Raw genomic sequence first — 25,837 nt, 5'->3', positions numbered from 1 at the left:
ATACTTACATAATGCTAATTTTTTCCCACTGAACTTCAAATGCCAAGGGAAACAGGAATAAAACCATAGTGGCTTCTCAGAGGCATTACAACTGAGGATATTTCATTCTGTTAACTTTAAAACACAGGGAGAAACCCAACCATTTCTGCACCCAAATTTTATGACAAAACATGGAAGTTCAAACATGTTACTTTATGTTGCTGTTAGACTGAGTCAAAATTCTTTTTACTTGGATTTTAAAAAGTATCCAAAGTTGTACTCCAACTATGTTACCCCTTAAAGATGAGAAAACACTAAACATGAAAGGTTCAAGCCTACTGTAGTACAGTAGAACTATATTGTCCATAAACAGCAGAGCAAGCTGCTTATTTATCCTTTTTAGTCACAGTAGGAGACAAAAATAAATTGTTATTAAAATTATCCATGTATGAAAAAAACTTTAGTTCAGGTATAAATTAAGTTTTAGCTACTTACCAGAAATTAAAAAACTGAAAAAAAATGAATTTAATCTGTGACTTTCTTTTTGAGGGAGAATAAAAACCATTGTCAGCTCTGATTCAAGACCTGTGATTCAACCTTTAGATACCAAGACAAAAGAACACTCACAGCTACTTCTACTTGAATATTGTTTTAATTTTCACTTCACAGCTGTAGTCACTAAACTCAACATTTTCACACTGCATAACAAGCTGCTATTATAGGAAGTAAAATAGTATAATTCAGCACTCTGAGCTGGAGAATCATAATTAGATGAAGTATTACCAAGATTCTTCTGTGCCTTAAGATATGCACCATCATTTGGCTTCATTATTCCTGATGTTTTCATATAGCTCATGGCATATGGGAGGATCAAGAAGCAGCTTTTTTACTAACCAGCTTTCAGCAGCCTCCATTCTCAACCCTTGTAACATTCTTGCACAAGTCCCTAAAGGATGCCTCACAGCACTGAAGCAATCATTTCAGGTCATAAAAAGATAAAGAATTTTAAATAACTCTTCATTTTTTTTCCCAGTGAGAAAATTATTACTTATGTTCTTTAAATTAAAGGGACTTTGTACAAAAAGTCTGGAAAGATCTGGTTTTAATTACATATTTCAAAACTGAGTTATACATAACAATTCTACTGCTAATATGCAGCAAATAAATATATTAAAAACTTAAGAGAGCAGGAAAAAAATAAGCAGACTAGACTACAACTGACTCGGATGTTTTCTGGAAACACACCATGAATAATTTGTCCCTTGTGACAGAAAACAATGAGAGAGAAGAAAAGGGGCAAAGAAAATGAGCTTAAGTAAGAAACTGTAACACCCTTTTTTGATCTTGCATGCAAGCTGAGAATGAGAAAAAGTTTTGATCATTCAGTCTACAGTCTTATTTAAAGATCAAAACAAGTCTGAGCAGCTTAAAGCCTTCCTTCATTAAAAGAAGCCATACACAGTCAAAGAGTTAATTGAATGGTAAGTGGGACATTCATTCTTGCAGCTTTGCTTAAGTGATAGAAACTTCATTATAGACTGGCCCTGTATTCCACAGAAGACAATCAAGGTCCACTTGACAAAAGTTTTTTCCACCCAGTCTGTCACTTCTTTTCAAATCTTTTATTACCTGCCTGCTACCTTAAGAGCTCCAGGTTGAGTTTTTATAACTTGTTAAATAAATTACATACATGAATTAAAATCTTTCAGCCATTTAGAAACAAAAACTGCATATACATACAGTATACGGTGACAAAAACTTCAGAACAAAATTAAAAACAAGTGGCTCAAGGAATATGCTAAGCCTTTTTTACCTACAACATTAAAAATACCACTGATAAAATTCTGCTGCAATATAAAAGTCTTTTTGAATGTGCAAAGCTTTTGCTGAGACTGTATAAATTTCAATACATAATGTTTTCTCAGCAAGTGAATCCATTTTTCCCATTCCTTTGAAGATGCTACAGAGCTAACCATCATCCAAAGCTTTCCTTAATGCAGAGGGAACAGGTTGAACATTTAAAAATGCTTGAAAGCACAGTAGATTAACAATGAGAAGAGTATTCAATGGCCAACTGTTGAATTTAAAATTTTTGTCTGCTGCCCACGTTCTAACCTATTAAAATATTTTAACACATTATACATTACCCTGCTTTAAATTCAGTGTTGCCTTGCTATACAAGACAAATCACCTAAGATCAGAGCTAATTTTGATCTTCAATTATGTATGAAAGATCCAAAATCAGATTAGCTGTCTCCAGAGCTACCTGTAGGCCACCGCACTTGGCAGCAAAGCAATCCAGGGTCAGGAGGTCAGCAACCTTTACTGAGGGCTCTTTAGGGCAGTCCTGTATGAAAGGAGAGCCAGACTGGCCTTGCAAAAACCTCCAGCTGAGGTCCTCTGAGTTACCATTCATCCCACAGCCACATTTTGAAACTAAATCTGACCACTTGGAGACACATGGGGAACCGGGTGGAACAAACCAACAGTGTCCATAAACCATGTCTGTAAGAATTTCTTCACCGTCGTGACTCAGAGAGCGAGCTACAGACTCCAGGGAACGACAAAACCCCTCAGCAACCAACTGGTATTGTGTCTGAGAACAATCTAGGTCTTTGAAAGTGCTGGCAGGCAGACTAGAACTCTAAAAAAGAAGAAACCAGAACCAGGAAAGCAAAGTTAGAACACTGTTTTACAGAAATAATTTTCAACATGTATCATACCGCTGCTTTTTTTCCCTCCTCAAAACAGATGGTTCAGTTCTAACTAAAAAACGTTTAAGCCATGATTATCCCACAATAGGAAAGAGTCAAAGCAGAGTTCTGCATTATCATCTTTCAATTTAAAAACTCTACATATTTTCAACAGTTAGAAACATGCAATTACTATAATAGATATCTAAAGAAGCATCAACAAGTATACAAATAGTATAAGTTTAAGTTTAAAAGATGTAATTAAAACTGAGTGCTTCAAATAGACTCTTTTAGTTTATATTAGTAGTCAGCAAAAATGCCACATGAATCTAGAAAGAGACAAGTGTTTTAACTGTTGCAGTGATTCTACATAAATTCTTGTTTCTTAAGTATATGAAGCACCTTTAAAACCTTTGTGTCTCACTTACCTTGTATCTTATGTATGAAGCCAGGTGAGTTTCTGTACAGCCCCCTCCTAATAATGCCAAAGGTTCCTTCACTGTTAACTGTAACACGTGTTCTGCAGTTTCACAGACACGCTGAAAATCACATGAAATTCTCGTTAGACACACCACGATTAATAGGATTTGTCCTCACTGCAAAAAATTTTCAGTAGTTTCTAGTAGATTCTATAAACTTGAATCACATGTGGATATAAAGCTCCTGAGGGATTTCCAAGACTATGCTCACTTAATGAGAAATTCTCTTTATTTGTCCACACTATGGAAAGGCAGAAATAAAAAGCTGCATTTTAATTCTTCTTTTTTCAAAACAGGGCTATATATAAAAAGTCAATCAGTACCAATGACATTTCCAGACCAACTGTTCCATGCAAAACAATGCATGACTATCATTTTATGTGTTGCTGCTGGCTTTTTTGCTAGGTAGTTTTGATTTTTATGTTCTCATAGATCAAGTAATGAAAATATTTATCCAGCACTGGCCTCAAGAACAGGTGAAAGAGGTACTTGTCCCTAAACAACTTCCTGTACTAAAGCAGAGGCATTAAATGAACATGAGCACTTCAAGAATTTTGAAATTCTGGAAACAAACTGAATTTATGTACTGAAAAAATGATGTTTCTAAACTCACTGTATTTAATATTTCTCAGTATTTTATTTTTCCATTAAAAACATGACTTTCCAAGAAAAGGTTTGAAGAAAATTTGCTGACCTTCAACTCATCCCATGCTGTTTCACTTCTGTTACAGAGTACCAGGCTGCAGATAACTGTATCCTCAGGAATAAGATGTAGAAAATGCTTTGGAGCAAAACTCTTAATGCATAAATCTTTCAAACTACCGTAACAGCCAGGAGATAATGAATGTATGGAAGCTATAGGCTGTGAACCTGTCAATTTAAAAAGGAGAAAAGAGTATGTGGTACCATCAGAACAGCTAGCTGATGCATTTCATAAAGCATTAACTTTATTCCTTTTGGCTTTTTAACTTATATACATTGTTCAATACCTGACATTTCAATTCACACAGGAAATTACAGAAACCAACACATTAAGAGAGCAAGATTTGGTGGCAGTTTGAGATTAAAAAAAAAGTAATTGTTGCATTTGCTTTGAATCAGTTTGAAAATAAAGTTACTGGAATTGGATATCCCTCATGCAGCAAGCAATAATAACACGTGGCATGCCACCATCAGGGCCTGCAGAAGACCAATCTCACCTTGGAAAACGGTTTTCAGACTGGAAAAGAGCAACTCCTGCTCAGCTGCTAAGGCAGGATACAGAGAGAAGCAAGAGACTCCCTCCTCTGCAATGACCCCACCCCAGGTAATGTTCACCTCACAGTGCAAGCTCCAGGTTCAGAGCAGAGAACTGGCTGTTACCTGTCATGCGGCCCAGGGGCTCCATCACACACAGCCCAGCCCTGTCCACAGCCACGACACCGTTCTCCTTCAGGTACTGTTTCAAGGAGGGATGCATCACTTTCTGGCACACGACAAGGCCCACCTCATCCTCAACCAGCTGCTTGCCCACGTTAAGCAACTGATTCAGCTCTGATACTTCCAGAGAAACTCCATGATGGACTGCTATAGTTCCTTCCTCAGGGTTAAAGCCATCACCTGACATGGACACACTGAAAAGTGCAATCTTGATGATGTTAGAACCAGTCCTTTTGACAGCAAGTGGTTTCCTCAACTGGATTTCTGGTGTTTCTATCAGCAGTCCAGGAAGAACAGTAGAATCCACAACTCTTCTACCTTTCACAGGTATTATCACACACTTCCCTAAAACAGCATTAGTCTCAACATTACATGGAACAGTAAATATAAAAGCCTTTAAAACCAGTGAGGTGAGATGATCAACTTCAGTTTTATTAAGCATGCAAGCAGGTTTGCTTGTTAAAATGCTACGAACCAAACAAACAAGAGCCCCAACACTGCTAAAATCCACAGACACCCGGCAACCACAAGCCTCAGATTTCAGGTGGTCCATGCACAGACTCAGGAGATGCTTGCTTATTTTAATGACAGTAAAAGGTGCAACATTCAGGCTCCTGAAATTTTCAATGAAGCCACAGCAAAGAATAGCAGCGAATAAGCCACAGTCACTGAAACGTGACACGTGGTTCCGAACAGAGGCTGTCAGGACACGCAGCACGGGCTGGCTGATGGAAAGGTGCCCCAGGAGGGCTGAGGATTGGGAAGTGGTACAAACACAGCCCCCCATACCATTGTGGAGCTGTTTGAGTCGACCAGCTGGACCGTAGGAAGATTTTAATATTCCACTCAGCAGAGACAAAGACTGACTCACTGCATCTCCAGTTAAAGGCTCACTAATAAATAACGGAGGCTTTTTAGCTTCAAGGCGAGACATTTTGAAGGTAAGATTTTAATTCTAGCCAACAAAACGTTTCATTTTTACTTGGATCTATAATTCATTGCACTTGTAAACTTTAAAAGTAGTACATTTTAATTCTTTGCAGGTAAGGGTTATTATTTTCAGTGTGAAACACTATATATACCATTCCTGAAACCACTCATCACAGATCTCTTAAAACAAGGCTTTAATCATGTTGCAAAACTGATAAACAGTGACAGCAGGAAGCTATTTCACTCAGGAGGATCTCTTAGCTTCTGATTGAGATTGAGCAGACTTTTTTGCAACATAGTTTACAAGCATGCTTCCCAAATGGACACCTAAAACCGACAGTCCTACTACAAGCACAAAGTTCTTTCTATTCCAGGTAGTTTTCTTCATCTTTTCTGGCAATAGTCACAGATGAAAATCTTCAAGCTTAGTTATGCCTACAATAAAAACCAGAAAGATATTAGAATAATCTTATGAAAAAATTGTGTAGTTTGACTTATTCTAGTTTTCACCAAAAATGTCACAGAAGGACAAATACTGCATCAAAAAATCATTTAGTTTGGAAAAGACCTTTAAAGTCGAGTCCTGCCAAGCCACTGAATCATGTCCCCAAGTGCCACATCTATACATCCATTAAAGACCTCCAGGAATGGTGACTCAGCCACCTCCCTGGGCAAACTGTACCTCTGCTTGACAACCTTTCCTGTGAAGACAGTTTTCCTAATATCCAATCCAAACATCCCCTGGAGCAACCTGAGGCTGTTTTCCTCTTCTCCTAGCATTTGTTACCAGGAGAAGAGACTGACCCCCAGCCTCCTTCCAGGTGGTTGTAGAGAGCAATGGGATTGTCCTGAGCCTTCTTTTCTCCAGGCTGAAGGCCCTCAGCTCCTCCTCACAGGATTCATTCTGCCCCTCAGTGTCCTCTTTGAAGGGAGCCTAGCACAGGGGACAATGACCACCCTGCTCCTGCTGGCCACACCCTTGTTGGCCCAGGCCAGGATTCCCAGGAGCCTGGGACACGTTGGCTCATGTTCAGCTGCTGTCACCAGCATTCCCAGGAATTTCTCCAGCCACTCTTCCCTGTAGCTCAGGGTTTTGACCCAAGTGAAGGCACAGCACTGGGCCTTGTTGAACCTTAACTGGCCTATATATTCTATAATGATTTTTAACTGAGGAAATCTACTAATATGATTTTACTACAAACACTGAGAGTGCATCAATTATACCTGTTAATCACTTCAATTCTAATTATATCCTGCTAGGCTCTCCTGTTTACCAGCAGGTCTACAAGTAACAGGCTACCATAAACTTCACTGAATTATCAAATCTACAATTATATCCACCTGATTTTACTCAAGAACAAAAGAACTCAACTAGTCAGCAGTGCTTGCCAGGCAACAGAAACAGCAGCTTTTGATGCTCAAACAACTTGAAGAAATCTGGCTCAAACAAAGGTTTCTTCCTTCAAGATGCCCACAAAGAAAGTTTTTCAGTTCTTAAAACAGTAAAACTTAATGTTTATTTACGTTTCTATGCAAACTCTACAGTATTTACACTTCTACTTAATTTTGTTTCATTCCCTATTGTAATCACCATCCCTACTAACACGGAATATGTTGCTATGTACACAATTATTATTATGCTACAATTATTTCTGGGCAGTTTTCAGCCTGAAAGGACACTGTTATAGATCCAGTCACAAGAGTTTCATTGCTGTCCTGAAGTTACTGGAGTTTGTCTTAAAATATCTTTTAAGATAGATAATGCCCTCACTTAACTGATCCCATCATGTGGGATTTAGCAGTAATTTTTGAGATTTATGATGCAGTTTTTAAATTCATGTATGTACAAAAAATTAACACCGCTGCAAAGACAAATAAAATTCTGAAAGACTTAAGTTAGAACACCAAAGCTGTATCTGAAAATTCTTAATTAATTCATCTTCTCCCTCAACAACACAGATACAACTAATTAGGCAACTTACCCAAAAATCAAAGTACTAATGCTATTTTTCTTTATTTTTGCGATCGTTTTGCATCATGAATGTCAGAATCCCAGGTTCTTGAACAAAATTCTCTGTCTTCACTTGGAAAATAGGACTGGACTTCAAGTAATACCAGCCCCAGTGCACCAGCCCCAGGCTAGTTCCCATAACAATCAGAACTTTGTTGTCCTTCCAGAAGGTTTTAAGACTCATTGCAAACTGGCATCTACCTAGGTAAAGATAATTTATTATTTTAAACATAATCTAGAAATCCCTTTTTTTCTTACTCTATAATAACAACATGAACAGATGAAGTCAAATGTTAATACCTTTAATTGCAGTGCAGCAAATGACTAAAACACTAAAACAAAAAGCCTTACTTTGTGAATCTAAAAAAAAAAAATAAAAATAACCTCAATTCAGACATTTTGAAATGTTAATTGCTGCATTTGCTTCGAGCTTTGGCATGCTAAATCTTAAACACAACAAAGCAACTTTATCTAATTACCAGCACCACTGCTCAGATGTTAAATATCTGAAGCCTAAAAGCACGTTCAAAATACACCTTCCCCCCTACAGTTAATAAAATTAAATGAGTAGCTGAGCTCCTAAGGGAACAGAGAACTTTTAAATTGCAGGCAAAGCAAGGCTTGATGCTTCTGACACCACTTTACCTTTGTGCAGCTTTGCATGACCACCTTGTGGTATTCAGAAACGGCATCATTACAAAGAGAGCAATAAATTAATCCTTATATAATGAGAAACTGGGAAAAACTACTTTGCATGGGATTTTGCAAGTATACTCAAATTTTTTATGAAAATACCTCACTGGTTAGAGCGGCTATGTTATAAATACATATTATAATATTTGCTTTTTGCAAATATTAAAATAGATGCTATATATATATATAACATTAAAAATAAATGTGCTGCAGATTTTTATTAGATACAGTAGTAAAATAGCTGATATAGCTAAGCTTGTAGTAATTAAACTAGCCGCTTAATTAGAATAACATCCAATAGATGCCTAATAAAGACGGCTACTATCAACACCTACTGTCTAAAGAAAGTATGGACCAAAGCTTAAGCTGGAGGTAATAATAAGAATAAATCAAAACCACAACTAAGAAATACGCATGCTCTAAAAAAGCAAACCCTCCAAAAAAGATGCTTAACAGCTCTTAAAACATATAAACTAGTTCAGAAAAAGGTTAAATACGCATAATTGTTTATAAATATTCACTAGGCTAATGCAATTAAAAAAACAATGTAAAGAGGGTGTCTCTGAAGTAACAATTCTTAGCTAAATGCCTAACACCCAAGCGTTAACCCCTTACTTTATTATCTTTGCCTCCTAGTGTCCTTTATTAAATCGTTAAATTTTACCAAAAAAACCCCCCAAACCTCGTTTTCCACAGCTACAAAAGCTGTAACCCGGAAAGAAAATGCTCCTACACCCGCCTGACTCTTTACCCCCGACAGGTGCAACAACCAGCCCTCCATCGCGCTATGGAGCCCTTCACAACATTATCATCATTATTATCATTACTGTTATTATCATTATTATCATCATCCTTCCCCACGACCTTGAGGCGCGGGTGGCTGAGGGAGCAGCGGCTCCCTCGGGTCCGGACCGCGGGCACGGCGCACCTGAGGCTTCTCCCCCGTCCGGGAGGGAGGGAGCGATGAAGGCGCTGCCGAGAAACCGTCCCGGGCAGCCGAGAACGCACCCGCCCCTCACACGTTCAAACGCGCCCCGGCAGGAAGAAGAAGTGGAAGCTGCACGACCCCGGAGGTGCCGCCTCTCCCCGCCCGCCATTAGCCGAGCGCAGCGTCACTCGCGGCCCGGGCCCGCCTCACCGCTGGCGGCCATTTTGCGTGCGGGCAGCGCGGGGCGGGCGGCGGTGACGGGCGCGGCCATTTTGGGTAGGGCAGAGCAAAGCAGAGCAAAGGAGCGGCGTAGGGAGGGGGGAAAGCCGCCCTGTACTGCCCGGCTCCTGCGGCCGCGCCTGGGCTTCCAGCCCCTCTTTTCTTCTCGGTTAAAACTCCGAGGGGATGCTCGGAGAGCCGAGGCTCTAGCGGAGGTGCCGGTCGGCTCCCACCGAGCCTCCCTCAGCCGCTCTGTCCCGTTCCTCACCCCCTCCCAGACTAGCCAGCACTGGTCAGGCTTAAGTATATATATATATATGTTTATCTTAATTTTTTTTTCCATGCATACCTGCTACTGCAGCCACTCTGTCTTACACCTGCGCCCAGCTATCTGAGGCTTCCTGTGGGCGGGCTGAAGTGCCCCGGTCAAAACAAGTTCAAATAACTTTGTTCCCTGACGTCCGCTTTTCCTTAGCTTTTCTGCTTTCCTGTGTTCACTTTTCCTGTATTCACTGCTGTAAGTAAAAGAAATACTCCTGTGAATACAGTAATACTTCTCCTGTGTTCACTCTTCTCTCTACTCCTGCAGTCGCTGTCAGGAATAGCTCGTTTTATATTCATGTGTTAATGAATGGGTTTGTTTTCAATTTCGTTTATAGTTGCAGAATTTATGACTGTAACCAAAAGACAAGTATCTAATGCCTGATCTCCATGCAGAAAGGAGTATAATTTTTTTAACTGTATAGTAATTTTTCATTAATTGCATTCAGCTGTTGTACAAAAGCTAAAAAAGATAAATAGTATATGTTTGTGATGGCCCTCTGATGCTCCTCAGAACCTCTCCTCCCTCTAATTGTAGGCAGTTCTGTAGTGACTGGGTCATGTTTTTGAAACTGACTTGTTGAGCCTTAAAGGTGAATGGACGGTTTATGAATGAAGGAGCGTGTGTAGCAATAAGGAGAATATTTTTCAAGGGTTATGTGGAGTAATTGGCAGCAGTGGGCATAGAAATCCTGAATGGCAAAGGGGAAGATTGCGGTGTGTTTTTTCAGAACTAGAGATGCTTTAGTTGATGTGTGAGTAGCTGAGCTTTGCGCTGCTCATCCCAAGCTTAGGATGCGCTCCCAGAAACTGACCGAAGTCCCGGACGGGAAAGTTCAGACAACTCCTCTTTAATGTTGTGATAGAAAAATAGTTAATATCAACTTACCCTACAGAGTTCCTTAATTAGCGTTTGTTTGTTTTTTTCTGCTGTTTTCAGGTGTCCCCTCTCCCCACGTGTGGTAAAGGCACCCAGAGATGGGCAGTGGGTGAAACTTGCTGCTGTGTGTGCCAGGAGTTTTCAGTTCCTTCCGAGCTCTGCATTTCCTCACCACAGGAAGCTGCTTTGCTAAGGTAAGATGCTGTTCATCAGCTGGCAGAGGACACTTGAGTTTGCTCTCTGGGTGACTGTTTTCTGGCTTCTCCTGAGTATCCACTGCTGCATTTGACTCAAATTTAGGAAAGAAAGGTATTCTGCCACATTATTTTTAAAGTGTGTCTCACTCTAGCTGTAGGCAACCTATGTGTTTGATTCTAAATCGTGTCTTCATGCACAGGTTGTATCAACATTTTAGGTCTTGGAATACTGCATATCCCACATCAGGACTTTAAAAAAAAACAAAAGAAACTATAGTCTTGTGAGGAATTTTTCTGACATACTTGCTTATCTTCATATAGCCTACGTAGAGTTTACTTCAGAGGTTTGCAACAGAAAAAGCATTCTATGAGGCAGAATCTTGCTGTCAAATAGTAGCAGTTGAAACAGATCTGTGTTTTTGGTGTTTGTTTATTTTTTTTTAAACACAGGAAATGGCAAAATATTTAGGGGCTAGTTGTTTTTTTTCTCTTGAACAACTGATGAGTGGTTTTCCTCATCTTCTGATCTCTTAGCATTGAGTATTTTTTCACCTGTGTAACTTCAGTGATTTCCCTGATGGTTCACACATAAAATATTTTCCTTTTTGTTTTCTGTATATTTGCTTACATTTTGTCTGTCTGCTGTTATTTCCTTTGTCTTATCTGTGTGGTCAGTGCAAAGAATGGGGTAGTTGGCAAACTCCCAAAGTCAGCTTACTCCCAGGAAGGGCAGACTGAACCAGAGCTAACTTCTCTTGTGCATCCTTTTCCTTTTTATGTTTTTCTTCTCTCACATCAGTAATAGCAGACGTGTTGCAACAGTATTATTCTGGAAAGTAAATTTTTAGCAGAAAGAAATCAATGAATGCCAGGATGAGTTCAGCTGAACTTACTACATGACTGAGCTAGGATGTCTCAAGTGGTCCAGAGCTCTGTTCCTTGCACTGTGTTTCTCAAAATTGCCATCAGTAAAGTTGACAGGATTTAATCTGATAAAAGGGAGAAGTTTCCAGGGCTGTTTGGTGCAAGGGAGAATTAAAGCAGCGTGGCACAAGGCATGATGGTGTTCCAGCTTCTGTTTGCAGGACTGTTAAGAATGTTAAGATTAAAATCATCTGTGCTGCTCTGTGTAGTTGTAAAGTGGGTGTTTATCTTGTTTTGCACTTTTTTTGAAGTTAAATACTGATAATGACTGCCTTTTGAAATGTGTAAGTGTAGTACCTGACAGAAACATGTATCCCCAACCTGACTTGTGTCCTGAAATTTTGACAGCTCTATTGCAGTACTTAACAATAACTTGAAGTATGCAATGACAAATGTGTACACATTCCTCAATTTTTAGTATTTTCCTATGCCATCTCCTATAAAATTGACCAGATTTGTCCGTTTAAAGAGACTAAAATCCTTTAGGAAACTTTAGATTACAAAAAGCTCTATTCTCTGTGTGGTTTCTGTTGCATTTCTTTTTTTTGCAGACAGCAGCTACTGATTTTCTTTATTTTGAAGCTGGAACTGTATTGTTTGGATACTCTACTTCCTGCCACTTTACTGAGACTCTGCTTCACCTGGTTTTCTGACTGATCCAACTCTTTGTCATCTATTGGCTCTCTTTCTACCCTGTGTGAAAATAGAATGTATCTCAGTTTTCGTATTCCTGTTTTTTGTAGCTATTAATTTGGTACCATAGGGCCCATTGCTTGTCTCTCCTGAATCCCAGCATTGTGGAGTTAGCTGGAAAGACTTTCATGAGTTTAACCTGAATTTCTCCTTTTTTGACAAGTCCGTTTTTGGCTTCTATTTATGTGGAGGATGATGAGCTTCCCAGCCAGCTTCAATCTGTGATTGTAATTGTCAGTTTGGAGAAAAAACTTAGCAATTAATTGAGGGTTTTTTTTCTTGAGCCCAAGGGACAAATTAACACTTCCTGATGTACTTGGGATGGTCTGAGGCAGGGTCAGGGGCTGTGCAGCTCAATGTACTTCACTCAGGATCCCAAATTAAGTGATTTAGGTCCTGTTTAGGATAAGCAAGAGAGGAGGCTGTCCAAAGTTCACTTTACTTTAGTGCAACCACCATAAGATTCGGGTTATGTTGCTTTATGTGTGTAGTGTAAAATTTTAAGTATACATAATAGGTGTGTATGGATGGATACCAGGTGAGCCAAAACCTAAAATTTCTTACTTGAAAGAGTTCTAACTTTGTATTTCCCGTGTTGGATGCAAAGTGCCTGGACAATTATGAAGTTCACTAAAAGAAGCCAACACAGGTAGCTAAGTAATTTTCCTTTAAATCAGAGTTTTCCTTGTTTTTTGAAAGCAGAGTGTAGGGTTTGAAGAACAGTAGTCATGAAGGCATGAGCCACAGATGTAAAATTCCTTCTCATTTGCTGAAGAGATCTGAGTGTTTCTCCAGTGTTGATCACTTTTAATTGGTATTTTTATAGGACCAGCTCTCACTGACTTATTATGGCATCCAACAAATTTGTTATTAAGGTAAGTAGAATATCAGAGCTTAAAAAAAAAGTCTGTAATACTGCAATACTGCTTAGAATGTGTCTGTTGATACTAAAAGTGCATCCTTCAGGTTTCTGGTCATAGTGGCATACTTTATATGAGCTATTGTCTCTCTCCAAAAGCAAACTTGGAATTGCTGCTATATCATGGCAGAGTGTCTGGGGTCAGCTGAGGATTAAAATGCTGAAACTAAAAGTGATTGGTTGTGCAGTGAGAATTAGAAACTGCATGAATTCTCAGCAAAACACTATTTGCTACCTGTAGTAAAATTTTGGGTGGATTCTTTTCTTACTGTGATCTTGTAATACTATTTATGTACTTCCCAGCCCTAAGGGTTCCTGGTTAAAGGTGTAGCAATGTTCTTCAACTATTTATCATGCTTGACATTTTTATTTGTCTCTTTTTTTTTGCCTTTTTTTCCATTATCAGGGATTGGTTTTTTCATGTGCAATAAAATGCCATTCAAGTTCATTTTGCAAATAGTTCCAGGCTTTTGCTTATGTGCTGAGGAGCAAAGCTTTTCAAAACATTCTGTAATAAACATAGTACTTCATAATTCTACTGCTGTAACTATATCAGATAATCAATAAATAAACCTAATTATAATTAGCACAACATGTTATTATCTTGGAAGCGTTTTTTCAGCAATTTTCATAACACAGCAGATTTTTCTTCTGTGGGTGTGCTTGGAAATTTTTGTAGGGCAGCTACAAAATCCTTCCTGAGTGATGAAGCTGTTGAAGCTTATTTTTGTGGGTAACCAACCTGTTTAATGAGAAGACCAAGCACTTAAGTTTTGTGTGCTATGTGTTCTTTTCCAAGGAAAACTGCTGTCATTTATTTGTATGTTTGCTTTATTTTTTTACTGTTTAACAGGATTGTAAACCTTCAGTTAACAGTATCATATTATTCAGTGCTGCTGAGTTGATAGAGGGACTTAGAGGAGAAACAGCTTTGATTTTGAGCACACTTTAGTGATAATCCAAGTCTGTGCACCACTGATGTGGGTAACAACAGGAGCTGAGGCTGAAGGCATTGCTTTTCTCAGCTGAGAGCTCTTGATATCATCAATATTCATGTGAGTGCCTAAGAAAAAAAGTGGTGTGAGTTGGAATGTATTTGTTAAAAAGCCTGAAGACACTTGGTTCCTGACCTGCATCATTACAGCTTCATTATTCAGCAAGGATGTGTTACTGGTATTCAGCATGGACCTTGCAGTCACCAAATTTAGCATCCCTGGTGCCTGAGCAAGGGCTAGGTTCTCATCGAGGATGGCTGTAGGTGAGCAGTATCACAGATAGAGCTTTTGAAAATGCCAGTGAAATACAACTTTTTCTTTCTTATGGTATTTGAGAAATGACAGTAAGTTTTTTACATGTACCAAATGCTGAAAATTAACTTTACCTTGACCTGATTGAAATTAACTTCGTGCACAGATTAATGTTTTACTTGTTAGGTTGGGGATTTTGTATGTCAAGTTTTGCTTCTTTAAATTCACTGAATTTGATGTGAATATTTTCTAAGACTTTTCAGCTTTCACATAAGTTTTGCAAGGAAGATGCAGAAGATTCTCCATTAAAAACTATTGCTGCTTGTCTCTGCAGATGGAGTACAGAAAATACTGTATTCTTTATTTTGGATTCCCTGTGTTTAAAATTGATGGGAGCATTTAACTGAGTCTGAAAATGTTCAGGACAGATGTATTGGAGCAAGTCCACGGGAGGGACATGAAGATGACAGAGGAATGGAGCCCCTCTCCTGTGAGGAAAGGCTGAGGGAATTGGGGTTGTTCAGCCTGGGAAGGGTGACTTTATTGTGGCCTTCCAGTACGTGAAAGGAGCCCACAAGAAAAGTGGAGAGGGGCTATTTATTAGAGCATGTAGGGACAAGAAAAGGGGGAATGAGCTTAAACTCGGGAGAGTATGTTTAGATTAGGTATTAGGAAGAAATTCTTCCTTAGGAGGGTGGAGATGGACTGGAACAGGTAGCCAGGAGAAGTTGTGGATTCCCCAGCCCTCGAAGTGCTCAAGGCCACTCAGAGCCCCATCCAGTCTGACCTGGTCTAGTGGAAGGTGTCTGTGCCCCTGGCAGGATGTTAGAACTGGAGGAGGGATGTTTTCTAAGATCCTTTTTAACCCAAACTATTCCATGATTCAGGTGCCTTGCCTTCTAAATTTTCTACTTTTTAAGCTTTTAGATTTTGTGAACCTGTGTATGTGAATCTTTCTGGCAAGAGAATGAAAAGTGCAGGTTACTAGTCTGTCAAATCTTAGCCGACTATCAAATACCTAAGTGGAAACACCCACTAATTTGTTTAAAGTATCTTCGTATTAATGCGAGTTTTATCTGATGTCTGCACCCTGCTGTAATGGTCGGTCATTTCCAGTGGAGGGAGCAATTGGTCTGTTTTTGAGAGGCGATCCTAAGCTTGGCTTTATGGGCAGTTAAGAGGGATTGAAATAAACTAATTGATGCAGTAAAATAGCTTTAAACCTTAATACAGAAACTACACTTAGTTCCTAAACACATTTTCTTCACCTACCAAGCAGCTGGATGATACAGTCTTGTGATTTCTAATAGATATTATTTTATGCAAGTTAATTTGATCATCAATTTTCTATTTTATTTTATATTGATAATTCATAAAGCACTGCATGGTAAAATACCCTCAGCATATGAATTTAATTAATCTTTCTCTGTGTGTTACTAAAATATTTTACTGCTGTTCTGAGAAATAAATCTTAACTTTAATTGGTGAGGCTTAAAGCAAAATCTTGAACTCTATATGGATTTCAAAAATAATATCACTAGGGCCTTGTTTAAAACTTTGGACAAAGTAGAAAGAATTTCTCTTCCAGAATTGTGTAAATTGACTTTATTGATGCCAAGCTGCAGAACTAAATATAGAAATTTTATGGCTGCAATAGAAGAATTTCATTTACTGTTTTCTGCAATTTGTTCATTTGCCAAAGATGGAAGAGTAACTTGTTACTACATTTCAATAGCTCAGCTCAAAGGGAAGTTTTTTTTTTTCCTTTGTTTCCTACTTGGAGCACTGCTCTGTCTCAGATTTGTAGGCCTTAGATTAAGATAATTGTAGTTTCAGTGTTCCCTCTGGTCATCCAGATCACTGCAACTGATTTTTCAGCATTGTTGCTCCTTGTTACCAATTTAAATTATTGCATGCTGGACGTGTTTGATCCTCCCTACTAATTTTTTTGCTTGCTTCAAGTGGCAAGTTCATTTGAAACAACAAGCAGAGCTTTTTGTTTTATATTGTGAACAAAGATGGAAATGCTGGATATTATTGGACAGGAAAACAACAGTGGGATTGTAATATGATCAATTTGTGTACTTTGATTATAAGTCAGTATCTTAATGATTACATTAAGATAAATCAATGTTAAAAAACAAAGGCATCCTAACATCTGTCCTTTGAATCTTAGCAGTGCTCCATGAAGGAAAGTGTGTGTGGCAAGAACATTGATTATAGGCTGGAACAGCAGGCAGAAGGGAGCGGAAAGCCATGTTCCTGTCAGACAGTGTCCCAGTATGGACTGACAGCCCTGGCTGGGTCATTGTAGGGTCTGCTTACACCCCTCTGGATTGTCTTGGGTGTAGAATAACAAGATGAGAATTTATTTTTAAGTTTCTTCTGATATTTCTGATGTTTTTCTTTTTTTAGCTACCAGTTGAAATGTAATACAGTGACAGTACATTGGCAAAGATTTCTCCACCAGTTGTGCATTAGAGGACATCTCAGAGGGTTTGAGAGATTAAAGTTCACATTTCTGTGAAATGTGTTCATTGAGTTAGCTGATCAATATTCCTGTAAATATGCACTTAAGCCATAATATTTCTGTGAGAAAGTGATGTGCTTTCTTCTTCTTGGGAGTTGTTTGGAGAGAAAAAAACTTTGGAGATGAGTAGGTTTTCTTACTTGACTTTTTAATCTCTGATCCCATATAGTGAGTGATAAAAGATAACAGATGTGTTCACTGCTATAGCAAGTCCACAGATACGTGAGTGCAGTGCTCTCAAGTGGAGAGCAAGGATAAGGAATGCTTTTTGTATTTCAAGTAAATTTTTATACATTGTGACTGCTCAGAGTTATGAGACTGATTCTACAACTGCTTTTTTGTGTACATAGTTGTGAGTGTGTTAGCATTCTGAGTTTTGGTTTGAGAATTAGTTTTTTTTTAGAGGACACTTAGTTAAATTAACCAATAAATACAGTATTTTTGATGTTCATTTCTTATCTTCTTCACTGCAAAATGAATCGTGTTGTATGTAAAATTCCTGTGGTTGGAATACTCACAAATGTTTCAACAGAAACATGCTAAGATTAGGTTTCTGTGATTTAAATAGAATTTTCTAAAGTATCCTAAATCTAAAACTGAGATGCTGGTGTTCTCCAAACAGATTAGGGGTTGTTGAGTTTTACATGTATTGTGTGTTCTTATATTTGCTGTTTAGGTCTTTAAAAATTAGGAAATAGTTATGTTAGCCATTAAATAGTGGTTTTCTAGAGATGGAGCTTTCCTGAAGTGGTATTGCTCAGAACAGCTGGAAAATACAGGTGGTTGAAATTGGTGTTATCAAGTAGCATCACACTTCACTCAGCTGTCATATTTGTTTCTGTATAAATGGATAAAATAGGATACTTGTCTAAAAGGGCTTAGAAGTCTTAAAGAAGATGATGAAAAAGAGGCAGGAGGGAATGTGATTTAAAATAGGAAGTGCAAACAATAATAATGGCTGGAGGGACATCTATTTAGTTCTTTCTTAATGCTCCATTTAATTCCCAATTTCATGGGACCAGATATGGAATGGCTCAAGTGATGAGTAAATAAGTTCCAGAAGAAACAAAAGAGGAAGTTGGGAGGTAGAAGGGGGAAGAAAATTAAGTGTACAATATAATTCTACATCTCCTGGAGTCAATGGAAGTTTCCTCACTGACCTCAGAGGATTAATTTTCAAGCCTAGGGAAATGATGAGTGGATGAAGAGTTGAGAGATTAAAGTGTTAGCAGAAGGAGAAAGAAATAGGAAGCCAGAGGGATAAACAACAATAGTGGAAACACTGCTTTCACAGGGATCACTTCAAATAAGGAATAAAAGGATCATTCAACTTGCATTACTTCTTTTGGTAATTCAAATCTGATTAGTTTTTAAAGTACTACTTGTGCATGAAAATCACTTTTTTTGCTAACTGTGAGCACTATACTGCTGTGGCAGTGATATGGGATTCTAAATACCCACCATACTAAGTAACTTTTTCTTTTAAAATCTAATTAATTCCAAGATGTAAGTTCCCTGATACTTGCCATGTGCTCTGTTTCTGACCAGCACTACCAGATTTTACACCTCTGCTGTTCTGCTCTGTGGAGATGCTGGTGATGCTGCCTGCTTGACCCCAGAGTCCAGCCCTGAAGGAGGAAAGGATGGGAAACTTAGACTTGAATCTCCCTGAGTCCAGCAAAACATGAGGGCTTAGCAGCGATGCTGCATGGGGTCACCGAGTGTCTTTAGGTCCTGGGAGAGGCTTCAGCTTGTGCTGTAGGTGAAATTCTTCAATTCTTTCCAGTGGGTTCAGATGGAGGTTAGTAGGCTGGGAGGTAAAGGGATCCAGGTTTCGTGCAGTACCTGGTACAAACAGTTTTGTGATGCAGATTTTGCTCTTGAGGTTATGATAATGAACATTTATTATAATGATTTTGATAATTTTTCATGTAGCCTCTCCTTACTTTGGTCAAGGTAGATAGATTCTAGTATATGGGAGCTATCTCAGTATTTGATGTAATAGTGTATTCTGACAGGATTGTGGAGAAAAAGGGAGCAGAGTGACTGAGAACACATTTTTATTCTTTCCTCATGTTTCATCCATGCAGTTCACAACTTCCTTAAAAGGCATCTCTTTTTAATACCAAAATTATTGCTTAGTTTCAATTCTCAAATAAAAGCTTCGTTTCTGGACATTTTGTGTTCCAGTCTGGGGACATTTTGTGCTCCTTGCAGCACTTACTCAGCCGTGACTTTGCAGTATTTTTCTTGAGTCAGTAGCCAGACTTTTCCTTAAATGTTGGTAGCACAGCACATGGGCCCCTGTTTCATTGTTGTGCTGCAGTCGTGGCTGTGCATGGGCACTGATGACGCTCAGCTATTGTGAAAACCCTTTAAGCTGCTGATAAAATGATGACTCATGGTCACCTGATGAAAACAGATTCATTACCATGACTCCAGAAAGTTTAGCTCCCATGGAAGTGTTTCACTTCCCACACTAGTTCTTCTGAAAGAGATGATGCTGCAGTTATTTTCTAAGAGTTGACAGCTGCCCAATTAAGTGTGACAGTGTGGTTGGCAAAAACTTTGAATTCCAGACTTCTTTTAATAATAGTTTAAGGAACTAAAATCTGTATGAGCTGTGAAGTAGTCACCAACATTCTTCACAGTGTTACTTGAAGTGATTTCTAATCAAATTATACATTTTGGATTTCATTTACCACTACTGAATTAAGTTCTTTATGCAGTGGAGCTGACCCAAACCTCACTGGAGTCAGTGGGTTTTGGATTAGAGCCTTTAGGAGTATACTGGTAGCATACTGTAGTTTAACTAAGGACATGCTAATTTATTCCATAAGTGGTCTTCCTCAGTCCAGTTTATCTGTGTTTTTAATGTATTGTGTTTGTCTATAATGTCAGTGTGCTAGGAAGCTAGGTTGGAAAAATATGGAAAGTAATACAGCCAAATAATAAAATATAACTTTATTTTAATTCCAGTATGAAATGAGTAAAATTAAATCCTCTGCGTTGGTGACTTGTGGTTCCCCAGGGACTATGAAAGGATGGGTCAATTAAAATAGAAATATGAAAAAAACCCCTGTTACATTAGACTTGGATGTGGATGATTTTATGTTATAAGGCAGAAAAGGATTCTCAACAAGGATTTGAATGTAGGGTAGTGTGGGATGGTTCATTCACTCTTAAATAATCAGGAGTTCAACTGATGATTTTTGTTTTAATCTAGTTTCCTCTTTTGACTGGAAGTATTTCTGACACACAATGCTTAAGAAAGTCACCATATGAAATTCCTCCAAATATGTATGATTGAAACTTGCTACAATAATGACTAATATAAACACATGTTGACTAAGTAATTTATGCTTTAAAATATAACATGCAAACTCCTGCATTGTTTTTAGTTAGTTTAGTTTTAACATTGTTTTTAGTTACATCTTCACTTCTGCAGTCACAACTGACTAATTTTAAATTGATGATGAACACCACATATTTATTTTGTGCCAAAAACTTGTCTAGCTTGAACAAGAATGGTCTCATCAGAATTGAAAATTAACATTAGATATTAAAGAAAAAGTAGAAGTAAGATAGATTTCTTAGCTGTTTTAATATCAGTCATGCAGACTTTGTCAACAAATTACATATGGAAAGTCATGGCTTGTTTGTATGGTGGTGGTTGTTTTTCCCTGAATACCTTTCCACCATTTTCATTACCACAAGCAGTGTTGTAATGGGAAGGCCAAGTGTTGCAGATTTAATAAAGAAATCAAGTAATAACGTTAAAAACCCTTTGAAATACAAGCCCCAAAATGGAGTGAAGAGATCTCTTGATTGACAGAAGAGAGCCTTTACTGCAGAACACAACTTTTTTAGTGTGTGTCAGTACTGGGCCCTTCTGCTGTTGTGTGGTGGTGTGTTTTACAGAACCCATCTACTTCTGCTTTTGTGTGATGTTGGTTGGCCAAGTGAAAGCAAGAATAAACACCTTTTTCTATCACACAGGAGTCACATCAGCTGTGTATGTTCATTTACTCATACAGAGATGTGCTGAGTGAAGGTGGCTCTTGCCAAGCTGTGGTGTCTGGCCCTTTGCATGTGAAATTTATTTCTCTGCTTCAAGGAGTGCAGGGCTTTGAGTGAAGCCTACACGAGAGGCAACTCTGCCTTCTTATTACAAGCAGTGTGTGTAACTAACTGAAAGCTTTTCACATGGGAAAGTGGGAAAAAATAGTTCATCTAGATCATGTGCTGATGTTTTGAACCAAAATCTTCATGAGTGTTTTCCTGTTGGCTGTGTACACTTTGCTGGGGAAGTAGGGTCCATTTATGAAGTCTTAAGGGCAAGTGCCATCTTTCTTGGGTTTGTACTTTTTTGTCTTTGACCTTCTCTGAGGGTTCTTAGTTGTTTTTGCTATAGGTATGTTTTACAGACAGATCGTCTTGCAGGAAATCCTGAATCTCCAAGCTTTGGCAAAGCTGAGATTTTATTCCTTTTTCTGTGTAACTTGCCATGTACTATGAGATAGCATTCAAGTGGAGAATCATTGTAAAAATGTTGCATCAAAGCTGGTTGGAGAATAGTCAGTTGTTAGGCTCGAGGGAGAGTGAGAACAGAGATAAGGAAGAGTGACACAGTGGTTTCCACCCAAGAAAATGTGTCATAGCCACAGAACATTTTCTCAGCATTTTCACATCGTTGATGACTGAGGTTTGTAAAGTCACTTCAATAATTCTATCCTCATTTTACTCTAAAAAGTTATGCAATAAGTAAGCCAAACTAAGCTCTGTTCTGTGTGCAAGGTCCTCTTTGCATGTCCCTGCTTAGTTTCCAGGAATTACTATGATGCCTGGCATATCTGACACTACTCAGCTGGTGAAACAGTAGTTTATATAAGGTATAGTTAAATACAGCCTTTCAAGCTTGAGCCAATGTTATAAACTCTGAGGATTGTCTTTGTTCATTGAATATCCCAGTGATTTAATAGCACTCATAATGGACCAAATATACATGGCTGTGGTTTATCCTGCTTTGTATCATACAGATAAAGTCTGAGAGAAGGGCAATGTATAGATCTGAGCAGAAAATATTTGCTGAACTTCAGAGTTGGGAAAGAGCTAACTCTTGGGCCATTAAAGAGGATCTGTTCAATGCCAAGATCCTAGGATGTGACAGTTAGAAGGGTCATGCAGAATATAACTTTCCCTTCTTTATTTTGACATTCCTGTTGCATAAAAATAGGAAGGAGAGTCATTGGAGCTGGACCAGAGTGTGCTGCCCTTCCATAATAAGGTAATCTTCAGCAGTGGAAAACAAGCCTACAAAGAGTTATTCATTCCCTTCGTGGTATTGTCTGCAAGTCTCTGGTTCTCATTTGCCTGGGTGTTAAACTGACACAGTCACAATCCATGGTTCAGAGAATTTACAAACAACTTGGATGATAGGATTAAGCCTGACACATCAAAAGTTGAAAATGAAACCCGTAATTTAAAAAAAGCAATCAAACAACAATGTATTCTCATCTCAAGCAGTGACTACAGGGTGCTTGGAGCATAACAAAAAATAGCTGAAAAGCAGAGATCAGTGATTAAATCATTGGCTGCCATGGGTGGAATAAAAGAGCAACATTAGTTTATAGATTTCGTCAGAAAATTGATAGACTTTGTCACTAGTTTTAGATGTTTATATGTCAATTTATGTGCGCTTCGGTAAATTGAATTGAATATTTAATTTTGCTCTTATTGTTTGGTGGTGTGTAGAGATGACCTCAAAGGACAAAAAAATGTTAAGGAAAATGTGTCTTTGTCTATATCCCTTCACCCTGATAATTGGCAGGAATTTTGATTTGTTGAATATTTGGAGAATACAACTAGGGGTACTTTTTGATTATGAACTGGAAAGAGATTTAATTACAGATGCTCAGCATATTCTACATAGTTCAGAAAACTCTTTGCTAATTTGAAGCCATTTTCTGTAGGGTTATTAGAGATGGTTCATTTGTTGCTATTTTGGAGAGGCCTGCATTATTAAGCATGTAGGAACTGTTGGGATTTAATCTGGTTTTGTAAATTCCTATTATACAGATTTTAGAAAGGAACAATCCAGTGATGAAGAATGCAATAGAAAAATATTTTAAGTTCAGAAGTGAAATTATACTTGGCTATCCTTAGAACCTGCCTTTTTTTTATCTTTTGCAAGCATCGAGGAATCTCACAGCATTTCAAACTGTACACCTACAAAACACTTAAAGCTCTCTTGCAGTGATGTGACAAGGTGAGGTAGCTGGTTTTTATCTACCAATATGAGGCAGCATTCACACTCCAGGCAGAGAAAATTAAGCTGGCCAGATTTGTAAGTAGGCCAGGGTATTTGAGCTGTTACAAAGTGTTAGGAGTACCAGTGATGACCACAGACTCTTAAAATCTAATAGAATATTTGATCTTCACTGTAGACTGTAAATCTAAAACTAGTTTAGAAGGAGTGAATACTTCAAAAATTTTATCTACAGAGATACTGGTGATTTTAACTTGCCACGAGTGGTAGTTTCAGAAAAGGGAAAGTAATGGTACTTAGGAACGTAATCTCATTCACCAAGAGCATCCTCTGTGGTACTGCCCAAATCCAAATTATCTCTGCTGCTGCTGGCTGCCATCATGTTGGTACTTGCTTTTGAATTACCCCTTCTTTCTCTTTGGGTTGCCACACAGATTTGGTGCTTAGGCCCTGATCAGCAAGTGGCTGTTCATTTCTCTCATTTGACCATCTGCAAGTCAGTTCAGTGACCTCAAGATGTTTAGATTAGTTTGTGTTCTCAGTAATGCTTTGGATATCCTCAAAATGTCCATATGCTATTTGTTTAAATGTTAAAATGGTTAGACATCAGTCCAAATTGTTAAAATATAATTCAGTTGAAATGTTGTATTACCTATTACCTTACTAGTGTGGTGAAAACCAGCAAGGTTTTGTAGTTCTCTTGTGGGCTGCGTATTCAGGGTGAGGATTCCAGCTTTTTCCACAAAGTGAAAACACTATGAAAATTCCTTTCTGTGAGGGCTCATTCTCAGCAGCAAAGATCTCCCTTGCTGTTATTGTCATGTTTACAGCAGCACTGTAAGGAGGTTTAAAAATCAGAACTAGGGAAAGGAGTAAAGTGAAAAGGAACAGGCTGTGGAAGGTCTGTCCTACGGGCTGGGAGCAACTGTGACAAAAGCTGTCACCTGTACAGCTGCTGTAGAATTGCAAGAGAGTCAATTTTTAAATTGCAGATAATAAGCATAAAAATGCAAAAAATTGCCATTAACTTCCTGAGGAGCAGATTGCAAATGAACAGGTGATGGGATTGGAATGAGTACTCTGCTACCTGTAGAGAAAAGCAATTTGCCACTGAATGCTTGTGTGTTCTGGAGTTTCCCTCTGTGACTTCCACAGGAAGGTTTTGCAGTCTGGCATCGTACAAAATGAATTCTTGAGCCTTCCTTTGTTGTTTGCAGCTGTCCATTAATATTTCTGGACTAGAGCAAAAGCTGAATATTTACAAATAATTCCATACTGAAGAAATGTGCATCATAATGCTTTATTTACCAAAAAATAGAGGTGCCAGCAGCCAGGCTCCAATAGGCAGGCTGACAGGTCAGTGTAGCTGTGGACATCCCGTAATGCTGCTTGGATCTCCCTCGCTGGGAGTGGAAAGTGGGGATAGTGCACTGCAGTTCTGCCTGGTTACAGAGCCATGCTGCTTCCTCCAGGAAGCTCAGGAGGACCCCTTTCAAGGGTCATTTGCAGTTTGTTTTTGCAGTGAATTACCCTTCATATATATTTCTTTTCTATTGGCTCCTTGATCGTTTCTCTAATTTGGGAAGTGTACTTTTCAAGACTTTTAGTGACATGTTTATTTTTCTTAAATGCTTGTGGAACAGAAACTCAACCTCATGAGGGATGTGTGTCCCAAATGGAATTAGAATGATCCCACAGTGTTAATTCTGCTCATTCATTATATTCCTGATTTTTCTCTCTTCTAACTTTAATCCTGTAATTTTAGAGAAGAAACTGTTTTGAAGAACTTTACTTTCTGTGCACTTATTAAATTATCAAATTATCAATAGGGTGTAAGCATGGGGAAACTTAATAGGGTATTCTCCTTCCCCCTTCACCTTCCCACATATGCAAATGAACAACAGGACCAGAAATCTGTCTCAAACCTTTGGACAGATGCTTTCTTGATGCAATATTGTACATTCAACCCTTCTTTTTTTAAATTTTTTTTTTCCACTGAAATCTTAGGAATTTCAGCCATGGGTAGTGAGGTTCACAGATAGATGCTGGAAGGATGAGTGCCTCTGTTTTCTGTTGCTGGCTGTGGCAAGAAATGTCCATTAGTGTGAAAAATACTGAGAGTTCTTGCATTGAGTGATTGAAGTAAGTATTTTTGTTTATTCTGCATACTTGCCTTATAAAATTACATTTTGATTGCTAGACAGAGGGAGTGGGAAGGTGGGACAGTTTGATACCCTTTTCCTATTGGCAGTCCTTAGCTGTTTGTGAATGGCAAAGCTACTTCTTGGTCTCTCTGTAGTACAGGGAGCTTGCATCTTCTTAATGATTCCACAATGCTCTCTTTCCTCTGGAAGGCTTTGCTTTTATTAAAAAGAAAAAAAAAAATTGTTGCAGGAGATTTTCCCAGTGATTCCTAAGTAAATTAGTAACAGCAATTTGTAGCAAAAATCAGCTAAGAAGCAGCAGATTAGAGGTTTAAGACAAATAGGAACTAGAGCTGTTATTTA

At 38.4% G+C, this 25,837-nt stretch overlaps 4 protein-coding genes across 10 annotated transcripts in view; 1 reads left to right on the top strand and 3 right to left on the bottom strand.

Annotated features, from left to right (window-relative positions):
* Nucleotides 1–612: 612 nt before the first annotated feature.
* On the bottom strand, nucleotides 613–5,504 carry MKKS (MKKS centrosomal shuttling protein). The gene is made up of 4 exons (XM_088162791.1): nucleotides 4,514–5,504; nucleotides 3,846–4,021; nucleotides 3,101–3,211; nucleotides 613–2,623 (listed from the first exon to the last, which is right to left on the bottom strand). The coding sequence occupies exons 1-4, from the start codon at nucleotides 5,502–5,504 to the stop codon at nucleotides 2,183–2,185; spliced, it is 1,719 nt and encodes a 572-aa protein (XP_088018917.1). The 3' UTR covers nucleotides 613–2,182.
* Nucleotides 4,982–5,888, bottom strand: LOC148224134 (uncharacterized). The gene has a single exon (XM_088162798.1). The coding sequence runs from the start codon at nucleotides 5,886–5,888 to the stop codon at nucleotides 5,745–5,747; it is 144 nt and encodes a 47-aa protein (XP_088018924.1). The 3' UTR covers nucleotides 4,982–5,744.
* LOC148224133 (uncharacterized) lies at nucleotides 5,490–9,328 on the bottom strand. The gene is made up of 3 exons (XM_088162797.1): nucleotides 9,213–9,328; nucleotides 7,483–7,708; nucleotides 5,490–5,935 (listed from the first exon to the last, which is right to left on the bottom strand). Exons 1-2 carry the CDS (start codon nucleotides 9,299–9,301, stop codon nucleotides 7,504–7,506), a joined length of 294 nt encoding a protein of 97 aa, XP_088018923.1. The 5' UTR covers nucleotides 9,302–9,328; the 3' UTR covers nucleotides 5,490–5,935; nucleotides 7,483–7,503.
* A 21-nt stretch (nucleotides 9,329–9,349) lies between these two features.
* Nucleotides 9,350–25,837, top strand: part of SLX4IP (SLX4 interacting protein) — an 84,081-nt gene continuing 67,593 nt past the window's right edge. For 3 of the 7 annotated variants that reach the window (XR_015802808.1, XR_015802809.1, XM_088162792.1), the window contains exons 1-3: nucleotides 9,406–9,643; nucleotides 10,613–10,746; nucleotides 13,193–13,241. Coding sequence is in view for 3 of the 7 variants with exons in the window: in XM_088162792.1 (XP_088018918.1) it covers nucleotides 13,215–13,241 (27 nt within the window). In the remaining 4 variants the exon portion in view is untranslated. Of the gene's footprint in view, nucleotides 9,644–9,730; nucleotides 9,869–10,612; nucleotides 10,747–13,192; nucleotides 13,242–25,337; nucleotides 25,473–25,837 lie in introns of those variants that run through there. The other 4 variants (XM_088162794.1, XM_014895051.2, XM_014895050.2 and 1 more) reach the window with 4 other exon arrangements.

This window comes from Sturnus vulgaris, chromosome 3 (genome assembly GCF_052056855.1).
Source record: "Sturnus vulgaris isolate bStuVul1 chromosome 3, bStuVul1.hap1, whole genome shotgun sequence".
NCBI classification, from domain to species: domain Eukaryota; kingdom Metazoa; phylum Chordata; class Aves; order Passeriformes; family Sturnidae; genus Sturnus; species Sturnus vulgaris.
Note: the sequence above shows the minus strand (reverse complement) of the source record. Positions and strands in the feature narration are given on the sequence as shown.

What these genes read in the sequence shown, in the direction of transcription:
- MKKS (XM_088162791.1), bottom strand. Translation starts at nt 5,504, where the DNA reads ATGTCTCGCCTTGAAGCTAAAAAGCCTCCGTTATTTATTAGTGAGCCT. An exon ending in GCCCCTGGGCCGCATGACAG is followed by an intron (nt 4,022 to 4,513) that starts GTAACAGCCAGT and finishes TTAAATTGACAG; the next exon opens with GTTCACAGCCTATAGCTTCC. An exon ending in CTTCATACATAAGATACAAG is followed by an intron (nt 2,624 to 3,100) that starts GTAAGTGAGACA and finishes CTTCTTTTTTAG; the next exon opens with AGTTCTAGTCTGCCTGCCAG.
- LOC148224133 (XM_088162797.1), bottom strand. Translation starts at nt 9,301, where the DNA reads ATGGCGGGCGGGGAGAGGCGGCACCTCCGGGGTCGTGCAGCTTCCACT. An exon ending in TTTGAACGTGTGAGGGGCGG is followed by an intron (nt 7,709 to 9,212) that starts GTGCGTTCTCGG and finishes TTACCTAGGTAG; the next exon opens with ATGCCAGTTTGCAATGAGTC.
- LOC148224134 (XM_088162798.1), bottom strand. Translation starts at nt 5,888, where the DNA reads ATGAAGAAAACTACCTGGAATAGAAAGAACTTTGTGCTTGTAGTAGGA.